The 15910-nt window shown below is 40.2% G+C and overlaps 1 protein-coding gene across 4 annotated transcripts in view; it reads left to right on the top strand.

Annotated features, from left to right (window-relative positions):
- Nucleotides 1-15178, top strand: part of LOC126474699 (kelch-like protein 38) — a 137894-nt gene extending 122716 nt beyond the window's left edge. For 3 of the 4 annotated variants that reach the window (XM_050102191.1, XM_050102176.1, XM_050102184.1), the window contains one exon: nucleotides 14542-15178. In XM_050102191.1, coding sequence (XP_049958148.1) covers nucleotides 14542-14834 — 293 coding nt within the window. In that variant the 3' untranslated portion in view covers nucleotides 14835-15178. The remainder of the gene's footprint in view (nucleotides 1-14541) is intronic. The other variant, XM_050102198.1, reaches the window with a different exon arrangement.
- The last annotated feature ends 732 nt before the right edge of the window (nucleotides 15179-15910 follow it).

Here is a 15910-nt window from a genome sequence, read left to right as displayed (position 1 = left end):
AAGGGAAAAGGTAAAAAAAGCCATGGGTCACACAAGAAATGATTTCCAAGATGGAGGAGAGAAGGAAATTGAAAAACAAGAACACTGAAGATGCAAGAAAGATATACCGAAGGTTAAGTAACAACCTGCGAAGAGAAACAGAGCAGGCTAGGAAAAAATGGCTAAAAGAGGAATATGATGAAATTGAAGAACTGGACAGGAAGGGAAGATACGACTTACTATACAACAGAGTAAAGACTATGACATGGGAACAAAACAGAAGTGCTACTATGGAAATTTTGAGTAAAGACAAAGAGGTAGTGTACAAAGATCGTGACAATGTCCTCCAGAGATGGGAAGAATATATAAAAGAGCTATATGACACAAATAGCAAACCAGAAACTCTGGAACTTGAATCAAACAACAGCGTAAGTGATGAAGAGAAAGGACCAACCATCATAATGGAAGAACTAAAGTCTGCCATTGCTGCAATGAAAAATGGCAAAGCAGTAGGTACAGATACAATACCGGGAGAAATACTAAAATGCTTGAACCACAATGGAATAAGAGAAATATTGAGGTTATGTAATAAAATATATGACAGTGGTGAATGGCCTGAGGACTTTTTGACAACAGTAATGATTCCATTACCGAAAAAACAAGGAACCAAGAAATGCAGCGAGCACAGGACAATCAGCCTCATTTGACATGCAGCCAAAGTGATGTTAAGAATAACTAATGAAAGACTTGAAAAAGTAATAGAGGAGAATCTCGGTGAGGAGCAGTTTGGCTTTAGACGGAATACGGGCACCAGAGATGCAATAGGGCTCCTACGAATCTTGGGAGAAAGGTTTATTGAAAAAGGAAGAGACCTATATACGTGCTTCATCGATTTAGAAAAGGCATTTGACGATGTGGTTTGGGACAAGCTGGCGACTATTATGAGGGAAAAGAGAGTGGACTGGAAAACCAGAAGACTTATAAACTCATTGTAACTTAATCAAAAAGTTTCAGTTAAAGTGAGAGGAGAAAGTACAAACTGGATCAGACTAGGGAAAGGAGTAAGACAAGGATGCTGTTTATCACCTACTCTTTTCAACCTGTACTTGGAAAATATGATTGACCAATGCTCATTAGATGACAAAGGAGTAGAAATTGGAGGAAGAAGAGTAGGGTGCTTGAGAGCCACAGGGGAAAAAGAATTACAGGATTTGGTGGACACCATTGCAACTAACGGAAAAAAATATGGAATGAAAATTAACACAAATAAAACAAAAGTATTGGCAATAGGAGGAAATAAGGAAATAAAAATTGTGCTGAATGGAGAAACATTAGAACAGGTGCAAAATTTTAAGTATCTTGGAAGCAGGATAGACACCGACTGGAAGTGCACCACAGAAATTAAAACAAGGATAGCAATGGCAAAATAGGCATTTTATAAGAAAAGGAGAATCTTCTGCAGCGGTCTGGACAGAGAACTCAGAAAGAGACTCATAAAATGTCTTGTATGGAGTGTTCTTCTATATGGCGCTGAAACATGGACTATGAGGAAAAAAGACAGAGAAAGGCTGGAGGCTTTTGAGATCTGGACATGGCGGAAGATGGAAAGAATAAGTTGGATGGACAGAGTAGAAAAAGAAGAGGTACTGAGAAGAGTGGGAGAGAAAAGGCAGTTACTAGATGTAATAAAGAGAAGAAAAAGAAATTGGACTGGGCATACATTAAGAAAGAATGACGGACTGATAAAAACAGTTTTAGAAGGTTATGTAGAAGGGAAAAGGAAGCGAGGAAGGAAGAGATTCCAGATACTGGATGACATGATGGACGGTACAACATACAGCAGCCTTAAGAAGGAAGCAATGAATCGCAGAAAATGGAGAGGCAAAGGACCTGCTAATATAGCAGATAACTGATGACGATGATACAAAAATATCTGCACCTATACCTGTTACACACTGTATAAGGTGGTGGTGGCGCAGAAAAATTCTCACTTCTGACTTAAAAGGGACAATTCCCAAATATAATTACACAAAATTATGTACACTCACATATAAATGAGTAAGTGTGCTTCTATTTCTTAAATAATTGTAACTTAAACATTCATATGCACTGTGCCTTAAACATACAGGGTGATTAAAAAGGAATGTCACATAATCTGTGAGGTGTTCCTACATGTGAAAATAAACTGAAAAAGTCCTATTAACATGTGTCGAATTTGCGATCATTAAGTACTGGAGCATGTTGAAAAGTACACACATCCATGAATGATTATAGACACAAGTGTGAATATTACTTACCAAAATTCTGTGTAGGCACTGTGGTGAACAGAATAATGGTGTTCAAAAAGTCCAAACCCATCTCAATGTACTTGTCAGTGCATTGGAGATTGAGTTGTGTTGCACACTGATCATCATCTTGAAAGGTTTGATGTGGGAAACAGCATCGGTGATGCAAGTGACAAATTCCTTGTGTGGGTCCACCTTCGTAGCATACACATCCCCCTTTAATCAGCCTGATAAACAGCAGTTTTGTAAAGGCTGATTTGCCACTATTGTTACAGCAGGCAGAGTTTGTGAGTTTGCGAAACAGCTTCTGGTGCAGTACACGCTAAGACAGTTTCTCCATCTACTACACAGCTATGCCCCAGGGTCAGGTAACAGAGTCACACAAATCAGTTGAAAAGGTTTACTTTATCTTTGTGACTTGTTAGATATTGAGTTCTGCAACACTACTTGTAATATAACACAAAAAAGTCCCGCAATAGCTAAATGCGAATGATCGTAGGTAAACTATGCAGCACATAGCAAATACAATTATGAAAACAGTATGTTCACTTCTAAGAGTTCACTGAACAATGTTCCCTGTCTAAGTCAGCCCTGGATGATGATGTATAACCAAGTGGGCGAGAGCTGCTCTTCTGTCTTGTGAGTAGGCTTTTGTCCATTGTAATCCAGTCATTGGCAGATTGTACTTGGCCGGCAGTTGGTTGAGGCGAAGTCAATACCTTCATCCTCAGCACCGCTCAAGGCACTAGAGGAATTCATGCAAATAGTGAGTATCTATGGCATGGGCACCAGCCTCTATCTTTGGGCCTGTGGTGCTTTTGCCCTGGCTGCGTTTCGTTCGGACAGCACAAAAAAAATCCCAGCAAATAAGAACACTAAATTCAAAGCAAAAGTCACGGCAGCTATTATCGCCACTGTGTCTGGCTTGAGAAGCTGCCACCTTGTAGCCACTTTTGTATTCGATCCTCGTCACCAGTTTGTAAAGGCCGAATTGCCACTGTTGTTACAGTAGGCCGAGTTTGTGAGTTAATGAAATGGCTTCTGGTGCAGTACACCACTAAGACAGTTTCTTTCTGTCACTATTTCACAGCTATGCCCCAGGGTCAGGTAACAGGATAGGAATATGAATGTTCTACAACACTCCAACAAATTAGTAAGAAAGTCACACAAATGAGTTAAAAAGGTTTACTTATCTTTGTGACTTGTTGGATATTGAGGTCTGCAACACTACTTTAATATAACTCAAAAAAGACCCTCAATGGGTAAGTGTAAATAATCATAGGTAAATTTCACAATACATAGCAAATGCAATTACAACAATTGTCTGTTCACTTCTTTAAGAGTTCACTAAATGACATTCCCTGTCTTAAGTCAGCCATGGACGATGATCTATAACAAGTGGGTGAGAGCTGCTCTTCTAACTTACGAGTAGGCTTCTGTCCATAGTTGTCCAGTCATTGGCAGATTGTACTTGACTGGCAATTGGCCGATGTGAAGTAGATACCTCCATTCTCAGTGCCGCCTGAGGCACTGGTGGAACTCACGCTAGTGGTGAGTCTCTATAGTACTGGCACCAGCTCTCATCTTTGCACTTGTGGTGCTTTTGCCCTGGCTGTGTCTTGCTCGGGCGACACAGCAAGCAATCTAATGGGGTTGGGTTGGGTGATCTGGATGGCCAGTTAATGAGTTCGCCATGGCCAATCCACTGTTGAGGAAATGTGTTGTTTAGATACTGGGATTTTTGTCTGGTACAGTGAATCGGTAATCCACCATGTTGCAGATACAATTGTCACCATTGCTGTAATGTCACGTCTTGCAAAAGTGCAGGTAGGTCATCTATCATAAAATGTGCATAAGCTGCAGCTGTCATGTAATTTGGTAGGAGCACAGGCCCTATCACCAGGCTATCAGTCATACCATACCAAACATTCACTGAGGACCAAACTTGAAATTGTTTCCCTAGTGTCAAGTGGGTTCTCCAACGCCCACTGCATGTAAATGTAGTCTCATCTGTAAATAAAGTGTATTGCATGATGTCAGTGTGTGTACAGCCAACCATTCACAAAATTATCGTTTGCTTACTGAATCACCTGGATGCAGATGTTACATGGGCTGCACAAGGAGTGAGCACAAACCATTATAATGTAGTGTACACCACACTTGCATTTGTGAAATATTGAGCTGTCTGTTAATGCACTATGTACTTGTGCTGGGAATCTGTTGTACAGTTGCAATAACGTCTTCCCTTTCCTCAGCTGACTGGATGGCCTCACATTCTGATGTTATGTGTACACTGGGTACTGTTACAGATTCATGTAATGTTTGAAAAACCCTGGGGAATACCCTGGCACAGGGTATTCGTCGATCAGGGAAACATCTCTGGTGTTCTGTCACAATTGCAAGGGCACTGTCATTACAGAACCTGTACACAAATGACATGTCTACGTATTCTGTGTGAGTGAACGTATGTGGCATGTTGGTGTTCACAGACACAATGGACTTGCTCAATTAAACAGCACTCAAGCATGACACACACACACACACACACACACACACACACACACATACACACACACGCAGCCTCAAGACTGCTCACTGGTCCAACCCATGATTGCGCACTGGGTACATTTGCAACTGAAGCCTCGGTGTGATGTTAAAGTGCTGCCATGAATTGGAGAACCCTCACACCTCTTTAGGATGAGTCAGTCACCTGCCTCACCATTATTCTGTCCACTGCAGCATGTACTTTTAATTTTGATAAGTAATATTCATACTTGTCTTCATATCCATTCATGGATGTGTTTAGTCTTCAAACCATTACAGTTTCCGAAAGAGTGAAAATTGGATACATGCTCTCATAGGACTTTTTGCTTTATTTTCACTTGTCAAATCTTCTCACAAATTATGTGACATTCCTCCTGAATCATCCTGTATTTCATTAAAAGTCCTATTACTTAAAAGAAAGTGTAATGGAAATACATTTCAACACTGTTGAGAAATTGGATGAAGGTTAGACAGAGGATGTGATACTACAAAAAGAATTTGACAGAGCATAGAAAAATCTTTAACAGAGCATCTAAGTGGAATCAAGGCACATGAAGTAGGTGGCATATCCTCATAACGAAGCGGGCAGTCCAAAAGTCTGTCTCACTCTTTCTCAACTAATGCCTCCTTTGCATGTTCTTTGACTTTTACAAATGAGAATCTAGTTCTGTACACATTCTAGATAAACTCAGAATTTCAAAGCTTGTATTCCAGTAAATAGTGCCATGATCTTTTTGTAAATCTATAAATGATATACATGTAGGTTTGCCTGTCCTTCAGTCTATATTTTGGGATACATCCTAGGGTCAGCACTGGCCTGAATGTTCCCACATTTTTCCAGAATCTGAACTGGTCCATTCTTTTGTAGATAAAGCATGTTAAAATTTACAACTATGATTAATGAAACTAATCATTTGGTTATATTCACATCTGTCAACACCTGCGTTCTTTGGTGTTAGGTTATTACATTTTTCTTGTAGCCTGACAGTATCTCGCCTGTGTTATATCTACATCTATACTCTGCAAGCCACTTTATGCTGTGTGGCAGAGGGTACCTTATATTCCCTGTCAGTTCTCCTCTTTCATTCTCCAACTGTGAACCGTCTGCAGGTAGAACAGTTGTTGATGAGTCTCATTGTGAGCTCAGGAATAGTCATGATGTAGTAGAGGGAGACCAAGCCTTGAATGCTGTAAGCAGATTTGGATAGTAGTATGTTGCAGTAGGTATGTAGACATACAGGCCAGACTAGTGTAGAGAGCTGCATAAGAGCATTCTTTGGATTGAAGACCACAACAACAAGAAGAAGACTATAATATACGGGAGAAGCTTTTTTGTTTATGTACACTGCATGTGGGAATTTCAGGACTTTTTACAGCAGTTGAGAATTTGGAGGAATGTATTTTCCTTCCTTTATGTCACTGTTAAGAACAAAGACATGTGACACTGATCTGTTACGTGCATGTTCCACAGAGTCAATGAAAAACAGTAAAGCATTCACAACCAGAATATGTACCAATGATAGAGATATAGGCATTACATTCTGCACCTTCTATTTTCAATATACTTCAGAAGCCATGTAACTCGAAATATTTCATTCCAAACTGAACACTTCATATTATATGTACACCAGCATTTGAGAAAATTGCAACACAAATAAATATACATAAATATACAGAGTTAAATGATTAAGAGGACATAATTGTATATGATTCCAAACTTTGAAATTCATTGTGGTATGAAGCTCCCCATATGATGTAGTCAGACATAATAAACATAATGGCTTGGATTAGGATATGTTTGCAGGAAATCAATTTTTGTGTACTGTCAATAAAATTCTTCTGGGTTTGAGGCCCCATTGTCAACTATAAAATTCCGACGTTTTGGCAACTGTTGCAAGACACCTTGCTCAGGATGTATTGCTAACCGCTGAATAAGCACTAGTTTGGTTACTTGTGTACTATGGAGGAGTGCTGTTATTGGATATGAGAGTGAGAAGGAACGGTATTAGGTGTTCTTTTATTGGTCTTTGCATTGCTTGTCGTCATTGGCGGAAATAGGTGTTCTCCATTGGAGCTTCCTTTATTGCTTGCCATCGGTGGAAATCGGCAAATAGGAAACTGAACGGTGATGCAGTGTAGCACTGTTTACTAACTGCCTAGTATCTTGGCTCGCGCAAAGCTTCCGAAGCAAGACATCAATAAGGAGGAACATCATGCCATCGAGGTGCTGAAGAACAACTCTCAGATAGTGGTAATACAGGCAGACAAGGGAAATGCCACTGTAGTGTTGAGTAGATTATGACAAAAGGATGGAGGATCTTTTGAGTGAATCCATTTACCGTAAGCTTAAGGGGGATCGGACAGGCAAGATAATGATATCGACACAAGTACTGCTGAAGCAAACTAGGATGAACTTTGACGCAACCCAAAGACTCATTCCACAAGTGCCATAGGCACCAAGAATATATGGTTTACCAAAGACGCACAAAGAACCCTTTCCTTTATGCCCAGTAGTGAGTAGTATTAACTCAGTGACCTACAACCTAGTGAAAGAATTGGCTCCAGAGCTTAGATGTCTAGTAAGCCACACAGATTCATACGTCAAGGATTTGGCAACTGTTGCAAGACACCTTGCTCAGGATGTATTGCCAACCGCTGAATAAGCACTAGTTTGGTTACTTGTGTACTATGGAGGAGTGCTGTTATTGGATATGAGAGTGAGAAGGAACGGTATTAGGTGTTCTTTTATTGGTCTTTGCATTGCTTGTCGTCATTGGCGGAAATAGGTGTTCTCCATTGGAGCTTCCTTTATTGCTTGCCATCGGTGGAAATCGGCAAATAGGAAACTGAACGGTGATGCAGTGTAGCACTGTTTACTAACTGCCTAGTATCTTGGCTCGCGCAAAGCTTCCGAAGCAAGACATCAATAAGGAGGAACATCATGCCATCGAGGAGCTGAAGAACAACTCTCAGATAGTGGTAATACAGGCAGACAAGGGAAATGCCACTGTAGTGTTGAGTAGATTATGACAAAAGGTGGAGGATCTTTTGAGTGAATCCATTTACCGTAAGCTTAAGGGGGATCGGACAGGCAAGATAATGATATCGACACAAGTACTGCTGAAGCAAACTAGGATGAACTTTGACGCAACCCAAAGACTCATTCCACAAGTGCCATAGGCACCAAGAATATATGGTTTACCAAAGATGCACAAAGAACCCTTTCCTTTATGCCCAGTAGTGAGTAGTATTAACTCAGTGACCTACAACCTAGTGAAAGAATTGGCTCCAGAGCTTAGATGTCTAGTAAGCCACACAGATTCATACGTCAACGATTCCACCCACTTTGTAGGACTTTTGAAAGAAAAGCGTGTCGCGGGTACAGACCTGATGGTCAGTTTTGACAAGAAATCTTTATTCACGAATGTACCCCACTAAGAACATCTTATAGGAACACCTGGAAAGCTAGTGCGCCACCATTTGACAACCACCTATTTTAGGTGGAAAGGGGATTTCTATGAGCAGATGGACGGTGTAGGTATGGGTTCCCCTCTATTGCCTGTCACAGCAGACATTTTTATGCAAACGTTCGAAGAAACAGCACTCCAGTCTGCACCAGTATGCCCAGATGCTGGGTATGATATTTTTCGACACCTTTGTCATCTGGCCACATTGGGAAGAAGAACTTCAGAACTCCCACCAACATCTCAATCAGCAGCACAGCAAAATTCACTTTACCATGGAGATGGAAAATTGACACAGAGTTTATAGGAAGCCCATCAACACAGATAAGTACCTGCATGCAACCTCCCACCACCATCGTATGCAAAAGAAATCGGCTCTGGTAACTTTAACTAAGAGAGCCTACAAGATCAGCGATGAACACAATCTCAAAGCTGAACTACAGAACCTAAAGTCCGTTTTTGGAACTAATGGCTGCTACATGAAGATGATACATAAAACTATGGCACCAAAGGAAAAGGGCAATAGGGAAATGCAAAACGAAGCACGGAACACTGTCCTGTTACAATACATACAAGGGGTCACTGAGCGTGTGGGCAGAATTCTCCATTGGGCAAGTATTAAGCTGATTTTTCATAGCAACAACAAAATAAAAGGCAGTCTGGGCTCGACGAAAGATACAATTGACAATTTTTGTGCCGCCGGAGTTTATGAAATCGGAGCGAATGTGGACTGATGTATGTAGGTGACACTGGGCATCCAATAAGCACAAGGTTATCCGAATATGAGAGATATAGCCATCTCAAACAATACAACAAACCAGTGGAGGCAGAACATCAGGAACAGTGCAGGATGAAGCAGTTTGAGGAGGAAGATTAGAGAGGCTATAGAAATGGCCAAGTGACCAAACGACATGAATAGAGAAGACAGGTACTGACTTCCAACGTCTGGGCTGCCAACAGTGACAGCTTCGCAGAAGGACAGCTCTCACAAAGCAACAGGCACACAGTAGCGGAGGGTACACGTAGAGTGCTGACATGCCCTAGACGATACTAGGCAATTAGTAAACAACGCTACACTGCAGTCGCTGCTCAGTTTCCTATTCACCGATTTCCACAAATGGCAAGCAATAAAGGAAACTCCAATGGAAAATGCCTGTTTCTGCCAGTGACAACAAGCAATGCAAGGACCACCCTTCCTCCTCACCCTCATAAGCAATGACAGCATTCCTCCATAGTATATAAGTAACCAATCTAGTGTTCCTTCAGCAGTTAGCAATACACCCTGAGGAATTTTGTGGTTGACAATGCGGCCTCAAACCCAGAAGATTTTTATTGACTGTGACAATGGCAGCAGAAGCCTAAGTTTACTTTCATGTACTTTTATGCAGTTGCAGAAGGCATCAACAATGACTGATTGATGTCCATGACAATTTATTACCAGCAAACCATATCCTGGACATATTTAGACTAATGGCTGAGTTGTCAAATGATCAGGAACACTTGGAAAGTAGTGTTGCTCTGCCAATTGTTCTCTGAGGCCTGCTTGTACATTCCTCACAAGTGGATGGATGCTACCCTGTTGAAATATGGCCTGTAAGTTACCTGAAGGAGGGACCATATCTCAGGACAACACAACTGCCTGACCCAGTGATTACTGATTAGATGCAGTTAAGATCACTTGTTGTATCCATTGCTGTGGAAAACCGTAACATTGGTGTTTATCCTGTTATCCTGTGTACAGTTCAGCAACATGTACTGACACATCCTACCTTTTTTACTGAAAGATAGGTTGAAGTACAACTGCCATCGCATGCCCAAGGGAGACTGTGGTATTGATGGCTTCCAGATAGTATAAGCCAACATAATGATGTGCACGCCACCAGGTTAGCCCATACACACACATGGTGTCCGAAAGGTCTTTCACTGATTACATAAATTGATAACTCAGGCTAGAAGTAAGATACAAATATGAAACTGGTGTCTAATTGTTTACAAAATATCAAAGTTTTTTTCACACATCAATAAACTTCCACATGAGCACCCTTGGTAGCACGTAGCACATCTAGGCAATATTCAATTTCCGTCCACACATTAGCCAACATCACTGGAGGGATCGATTCAACGACTGTGGTTATCCGTCGCCGCAGGGTTTCAAGATCTGGTACACGTGTTCAGTAGACCTCGTCCTTGACATAACCCAATAAAAAAGAAATCTAATGGGGTTATGTCAGGAGAGCGTGGAGGTCAACCTGTTGGCCCATCACGACCAATCCATCGCCCAGGAAAGGTCATATCGAGATAGGCACGGACGTCCAAACCCCAATGAGGTGGTGCACCGTCTTGCTGAAACAGGACATCAGAGTGATACCGAAGCAGCTGAGGAACAGCAGGAACAGCATACAGTTGCAATATGTCCAGATACACTGCAGATATGATGGTAGCCTCAGTGAAGAAGAATGGCCCGATAATTCGATCGTGCAATAGCGCGCACCAAACATTCACCTTTGGACTGCCTCTGGTGCAAGAGGGAAGGAGAGGGAAAGACGAAAGGATGTGGGTTTTAAGGGAGAGGGTAAGGAGTCATTCCAATCCCGGGAGCAGGAAGACTTACCTTAGGGGGAAAAAAGGACAGGTATACACTCGCACACACACACATCCATCTGCACATATACAGACATGGGCAGACATATGTAAATGCAGCCTGTGTCTGTATATGTGCAGATGGATGTGTGTGTGTGTGAGTGTAAAGAAACTTTATTAAAATATACAGTATGATATTCTGAAAGGATCTTTCATTAGCTTTGGCTGTAGTTAATATAATTAGCATTCTAAAGTTTTCAGAGACAGTAATTATATCAAACCATTTACATCAATAAATCTTAAGGCTATATTGACATTACTACCTAGGTACTAATCAACCACATGCTGTTGTACATGTTTGTGTGATTATTCTTAATTGGTTAGGAATTAGTGACTACAATTCCTTGCCGGCCGGTGTGGCTGAGCGGCTCTAGGCCCTTCAGTCTGGAACCGCACGACCGTTACGGTCGCAGATCCGAATCCTGCCTCGGGCATGGATGTGTGTGATGTCCTTAGGTTAGTTAGGTTTGGGTAGTTCTAAGTTCTAGGGGACTGATGACCTCAGATGATAAGTCCCATAGTGCTCAGAGCCATTTGAACCATTTTTGAACTACAGTTCCTTAGTGTGTGCCATGTCTGATTCTAATTATGATAGTGTATTGCATATATTTCCACAGTGTTCAATTGTACTGGAGAACATCATCTTTTCATTGGCTCCATTTTTTGGCACATATTAATGTTATAGTACATTAATTATTTTATGTTTTAAAATGAGAATAATTCTCAAAGCTTTCATCAAGGTGTTTAGGCCTTTGCAGCAGAAATTTCTGTTTCAAATAATCTGTGCAAAAGTACTCTTGATTTTATCAGTGCTTAAATGGCACTGTTAGTGCTTATTCATACAAATGCTGGATACCGTCAGTTTTTTGAGATTCTTGGTGTTCAACTTCAGGTGCCTTTTTCATGCTTGCTCCTACTGTTGTGGTCAGGAAGTCCTGTACTGAACTGTACAGACACCACATCTCTTATTCTCACCTGTTGGTTCCCTGATCTCTCTAGTGTCTTCTATCTGTGAAAATGACACCTGAGACACAAACAACTCTGATGACTAGCTTTTAACTGGTTACATCCACTCTTCCATGCTCAGTGTGGCACAAATCATTTGACTCTTGATTCATGTGGGTTGTTCTTTGTGGAAACATTGGTGCACTTCATGGTTGTTTATTTGACCACTCACTGGTTTTTGTGTCTGGTGTCCTTGGTTTCCCCATTGTGAACTACAGTGGCAGTTCACTGGTAGCTGTTATAGTTGTGGAAATAGTGTGTTTGAAGTGGTCTCAGTCATACGCTGGTCACCAGGAATGTCCTCTGTCTCTTTCACTTCAGTGTGTTTTTCAGGGGAAAAAATTCAAGATTTGTCTAAAATATTCTGTAGCTTTTATGAACATTCCCTTAAGGTTTTTGAACATCCTACAGTATTCTTGAATGTTCTAGAATACAATTATAAACAGCACGCATCAGATTGATCCACACTCCAGCAAAATTGTCTTAACTAATAAGTTGTGCAGCATAGTAGAGACAGACAACAACTCGTTGAAAAATGTATTGGCTTATAGAGAACCTATATAATAGAGTTGTTGTGTGAGCAAACAGTTTTAGTAACAAACAGATAAAGAAATATAGAATATGATATCAGGGGCAGAAAAAATATTTTAATGTATTGATGCAATATTATGAAAACGGTAGTTGCTACTCACCTTATTGGGGAGATGCTGAGACACAGATAGGCACAACAAAAGTATTGTCAGAAAATGAGCTTTCGACCAACAAGGCCTTTGTCTAAAACAAACAACATACACATACACAGTCATGCAAATGCAACTTACACAGACAATCACAGTCTCTGGCAGGTGAAGCCAGACTGCAAGCAGTAGCACGTGACGGGAGAGGCAACTGGCCATCAGAGGCAGGGCTACCTGTGAAACCAGTTGTGTGGTCTATAAGCGAAGTTGCAACCACTGTGCTGCAATCTACATGAGCATGACACCCAACAAGCTGTCTGTCTGCATGAATGGGCACCAACAAACTGTGGCCAAAAAGCAGCAGGACCACCACATTGCTGACATCACCTGACATGACGTTGTTCATTTCAGTGACTGCTTCAAACATGTGCCATCTGGATTCCTCCCACCAACACCAACTTTTCTGAACCGAGCAGTATGCAATATAATCATATGTTCCCACAACCCTCCTGGCCTCAAGCTTCATTAGTCATTGTCCTTACCCATCTAGCCCCTTCCCTGTTCCTATTCCAGCACTACACAGCCCTCTATTCCACCAATGCACTCTCAGTCTTTTTACATCTCTCATTTTCCACTACTCCCCGTCCCTCACCTGCCTTCCGTCTAACATCCCAACTGTATCTATTTGCCCTACCCTCTCTTCATCTCATTGCTGTACATTTCCACAAGCAGCACTTTACTGTCCCCCACCCCTACCGTGTTATCCCACCCCCTCCCCGATCCAGCCTCCTCCATACCTCCACCACCCAGTTGCCTCTCCCATCATTTGCTGCTGCTCACAGTCTGGCTTCTGCTGCCAAAGATGGTGCTCATGTGTATGTGAGTTGCGTTTGCATGAGTGTGTGCGCCTATGTTATCTATTTTTGATGAAGGCTTTGTTGACCGAAAGCTCACATTCTGACAGTCTTTTTGTTGTGCCTATTTGCGACTCAGCATCTCCACTATTCTTTTCACAATATTGTTACATTCCATCCTGGATTTTAAATGCATTGATACAGGGATAAACCCAGACAAAAGTATAAGCTTCCCAGTAAAATTCTTAAATTCTATCAGTTTTCCTACTATGCCCTCACAAAGGCATTTCTTGTACAGGCAACTGTACATAGCATGCTCTCACGTTGGTAGAACCACAAAACAAATTCATCTTTGCACCTGAATAAATTTGTTTACAACAAATTCTTTCAAATAAGTTTGATTTCATAAAAATGAAGTGATAAGTGCACATTTTTGTCCGATTTAGAAAACAAGTAGGGGAAGAAAGATAAAGTGAAGCAGGTACATTTCAGCTAGTTTTCAAATGAAACTGAAAGTTGGGATACAAGCAGAGTTGTGATACAAGCAGTGCTGTTGCTCTTGTTAGTGCCGCTGGTAGTGCTGTGTTAATTTAAAAAAAAAAAAGTCAATCATCAGCTGCACCATTGAAATATTTTATTGCTCTTAACTAATCTGTGGTATTTGGAAGTTCAGTACTGGTTCATAACATCGATAAGCCAGTACAACGTATATATTTCAGTTGCGCGTCTGATAACTAATTTAATTTTGAAAAAATATATACTACAGTTGCTGGTAAAATGTCAGCTGTGAGTAAAATCATAATATTGAAAATTTTAATTGGTGAAACAGTTGCTTATTTATAGAAATGCTTGCCTACGGCAAACTCCAAAAATTTGTATTGTGGTTCAATAAACGTAATGTAATTAATTGGTGTTTTCCAAAATATCAGTGAGAAAAATGTCACAAATTTTAGGGCAGTATAATTTTATTTACATATAATCTTTAACTCTGCTAGTGTATTATTACAAGGAAGAATACTAATGTGCGGAAATAGGTAGCATTACCATTCTTGTACATTCAAAGTAACCAATAATTTTATTTATTCTATTCTAGGTGCCTATTCATGTGACCTGATAAAATTTTCGCCATACATTACAACATCAGAGACAAGTGCAGAACATGAAACTGTTGGAGCATTTTATAATCAGCCTTCGGGAGCGTGCTTGATCCATGATAAAATATATGCTTTTTCAACTGATGAAAGTGGACATATGTCTGTTGAATTATACGACATCAAGAAGAAATGTTTTCAGACAGTGTGGGAAGGCTGCGAAAATGAAATATATGGAATTGTGGATTTTAATCCAAAAAGTAATGTTGGTTGTTTCCCTGTGTGCCTGTATTAATGGCTGTGTTTCCACATTTTTGGAGTCATCACAAACAAGATGGTGTGACCACAAATAACTTGACTGGTGCACACATTAAATATGTGCCTGTCACTCACACAAAAAGAAAATTTCAAAGTGATAATGTTATATCTGTTATACACTTTATTGCTTGAGCTGTGTTCTGTAAGTTGTGTGATGTGATATTTGTTTAGCATTCATAGTGTTTACTGCGGGGTCATGGAAGCAATGTACCATGGAGCATTTTTACCTGGTTCTTTCTTCTACATCAGTTATGTTTATGTGCTGCTTAGTGGTTGGTGTATTACTGATATAGTTGCTAATAAAGAGTCATTGTCTACAAATGTTTATTTGGATCATTAACTTAGATTCATGGCATGTCTAGTTTCCTTAAGCTATTTCAGTGTGCATGAAAAACTGTACATTAACACTGCACAAACAATAATTAAGATATGGACAGATTCACAGTTGACACAGAATGGACAAGAAATAATATTGTTGTTATGTAAATACACTGCTGTTTGTAGAAACTGCATTGTCCACAAACAATGGAGCCGTACAAATCAAGTTTATAATGGTAATTGTGCGTGACAAACAACATGCATTTTATAATTTTCAGTGCAGTAGGGTCTGCAGCTGCAATGAATTTTTTGAAAGATATCATGATTCCTGCCATTCTCTTTATATCATATATGATTGCACAATTTCAGCCTTAGGCTATTTTCAAGTATCTAAAACAGAAGCATTATACTTTGGATACATTAGTGACACGTGTGATTTTGACATAGGAACAAGTCATATCTGTAGATATACTAGGCACATTATAATTTGAAAGTAACATGCTTGTAAAATAGGAATTATCTCTGTAATTTATTTTATGAGCATCACATGCAGTCATAGTTGCAAGGACATACTTGAAACAACAGGATCATCCATAAAGTTAATTATAATGCATTTAGTATATCTACAGATATAAATTGTTCCTGTGTCAAAAATTAGAAGTGTCAGTAATGTATCCAATGTATAATGCTTCTGTTTTAGATACTTGAAAATGGCCTAAGGCCAAAATTCTACAA

The sequence above is a fragment of the Schistocerca serialis genome, chromosome 1, assembly GCF_023864345.2.
Source record: "Schistocerca serialis cubense isolate TAMUIC-IGC-003099 chromosome 1, iqSchSeri2.2, whole genome shotgun sequence".
Taxonomy (NCBI): domain Eukaryota; kingdom Metazoa; phylum Arthropoda; class Insecta; order Orthoptera; family Acrididae; genus Schistocerca; species Schistocerca serialis.
This window is presented reverse-complemented; position numbering and strand designations above follow the sequence as displayed.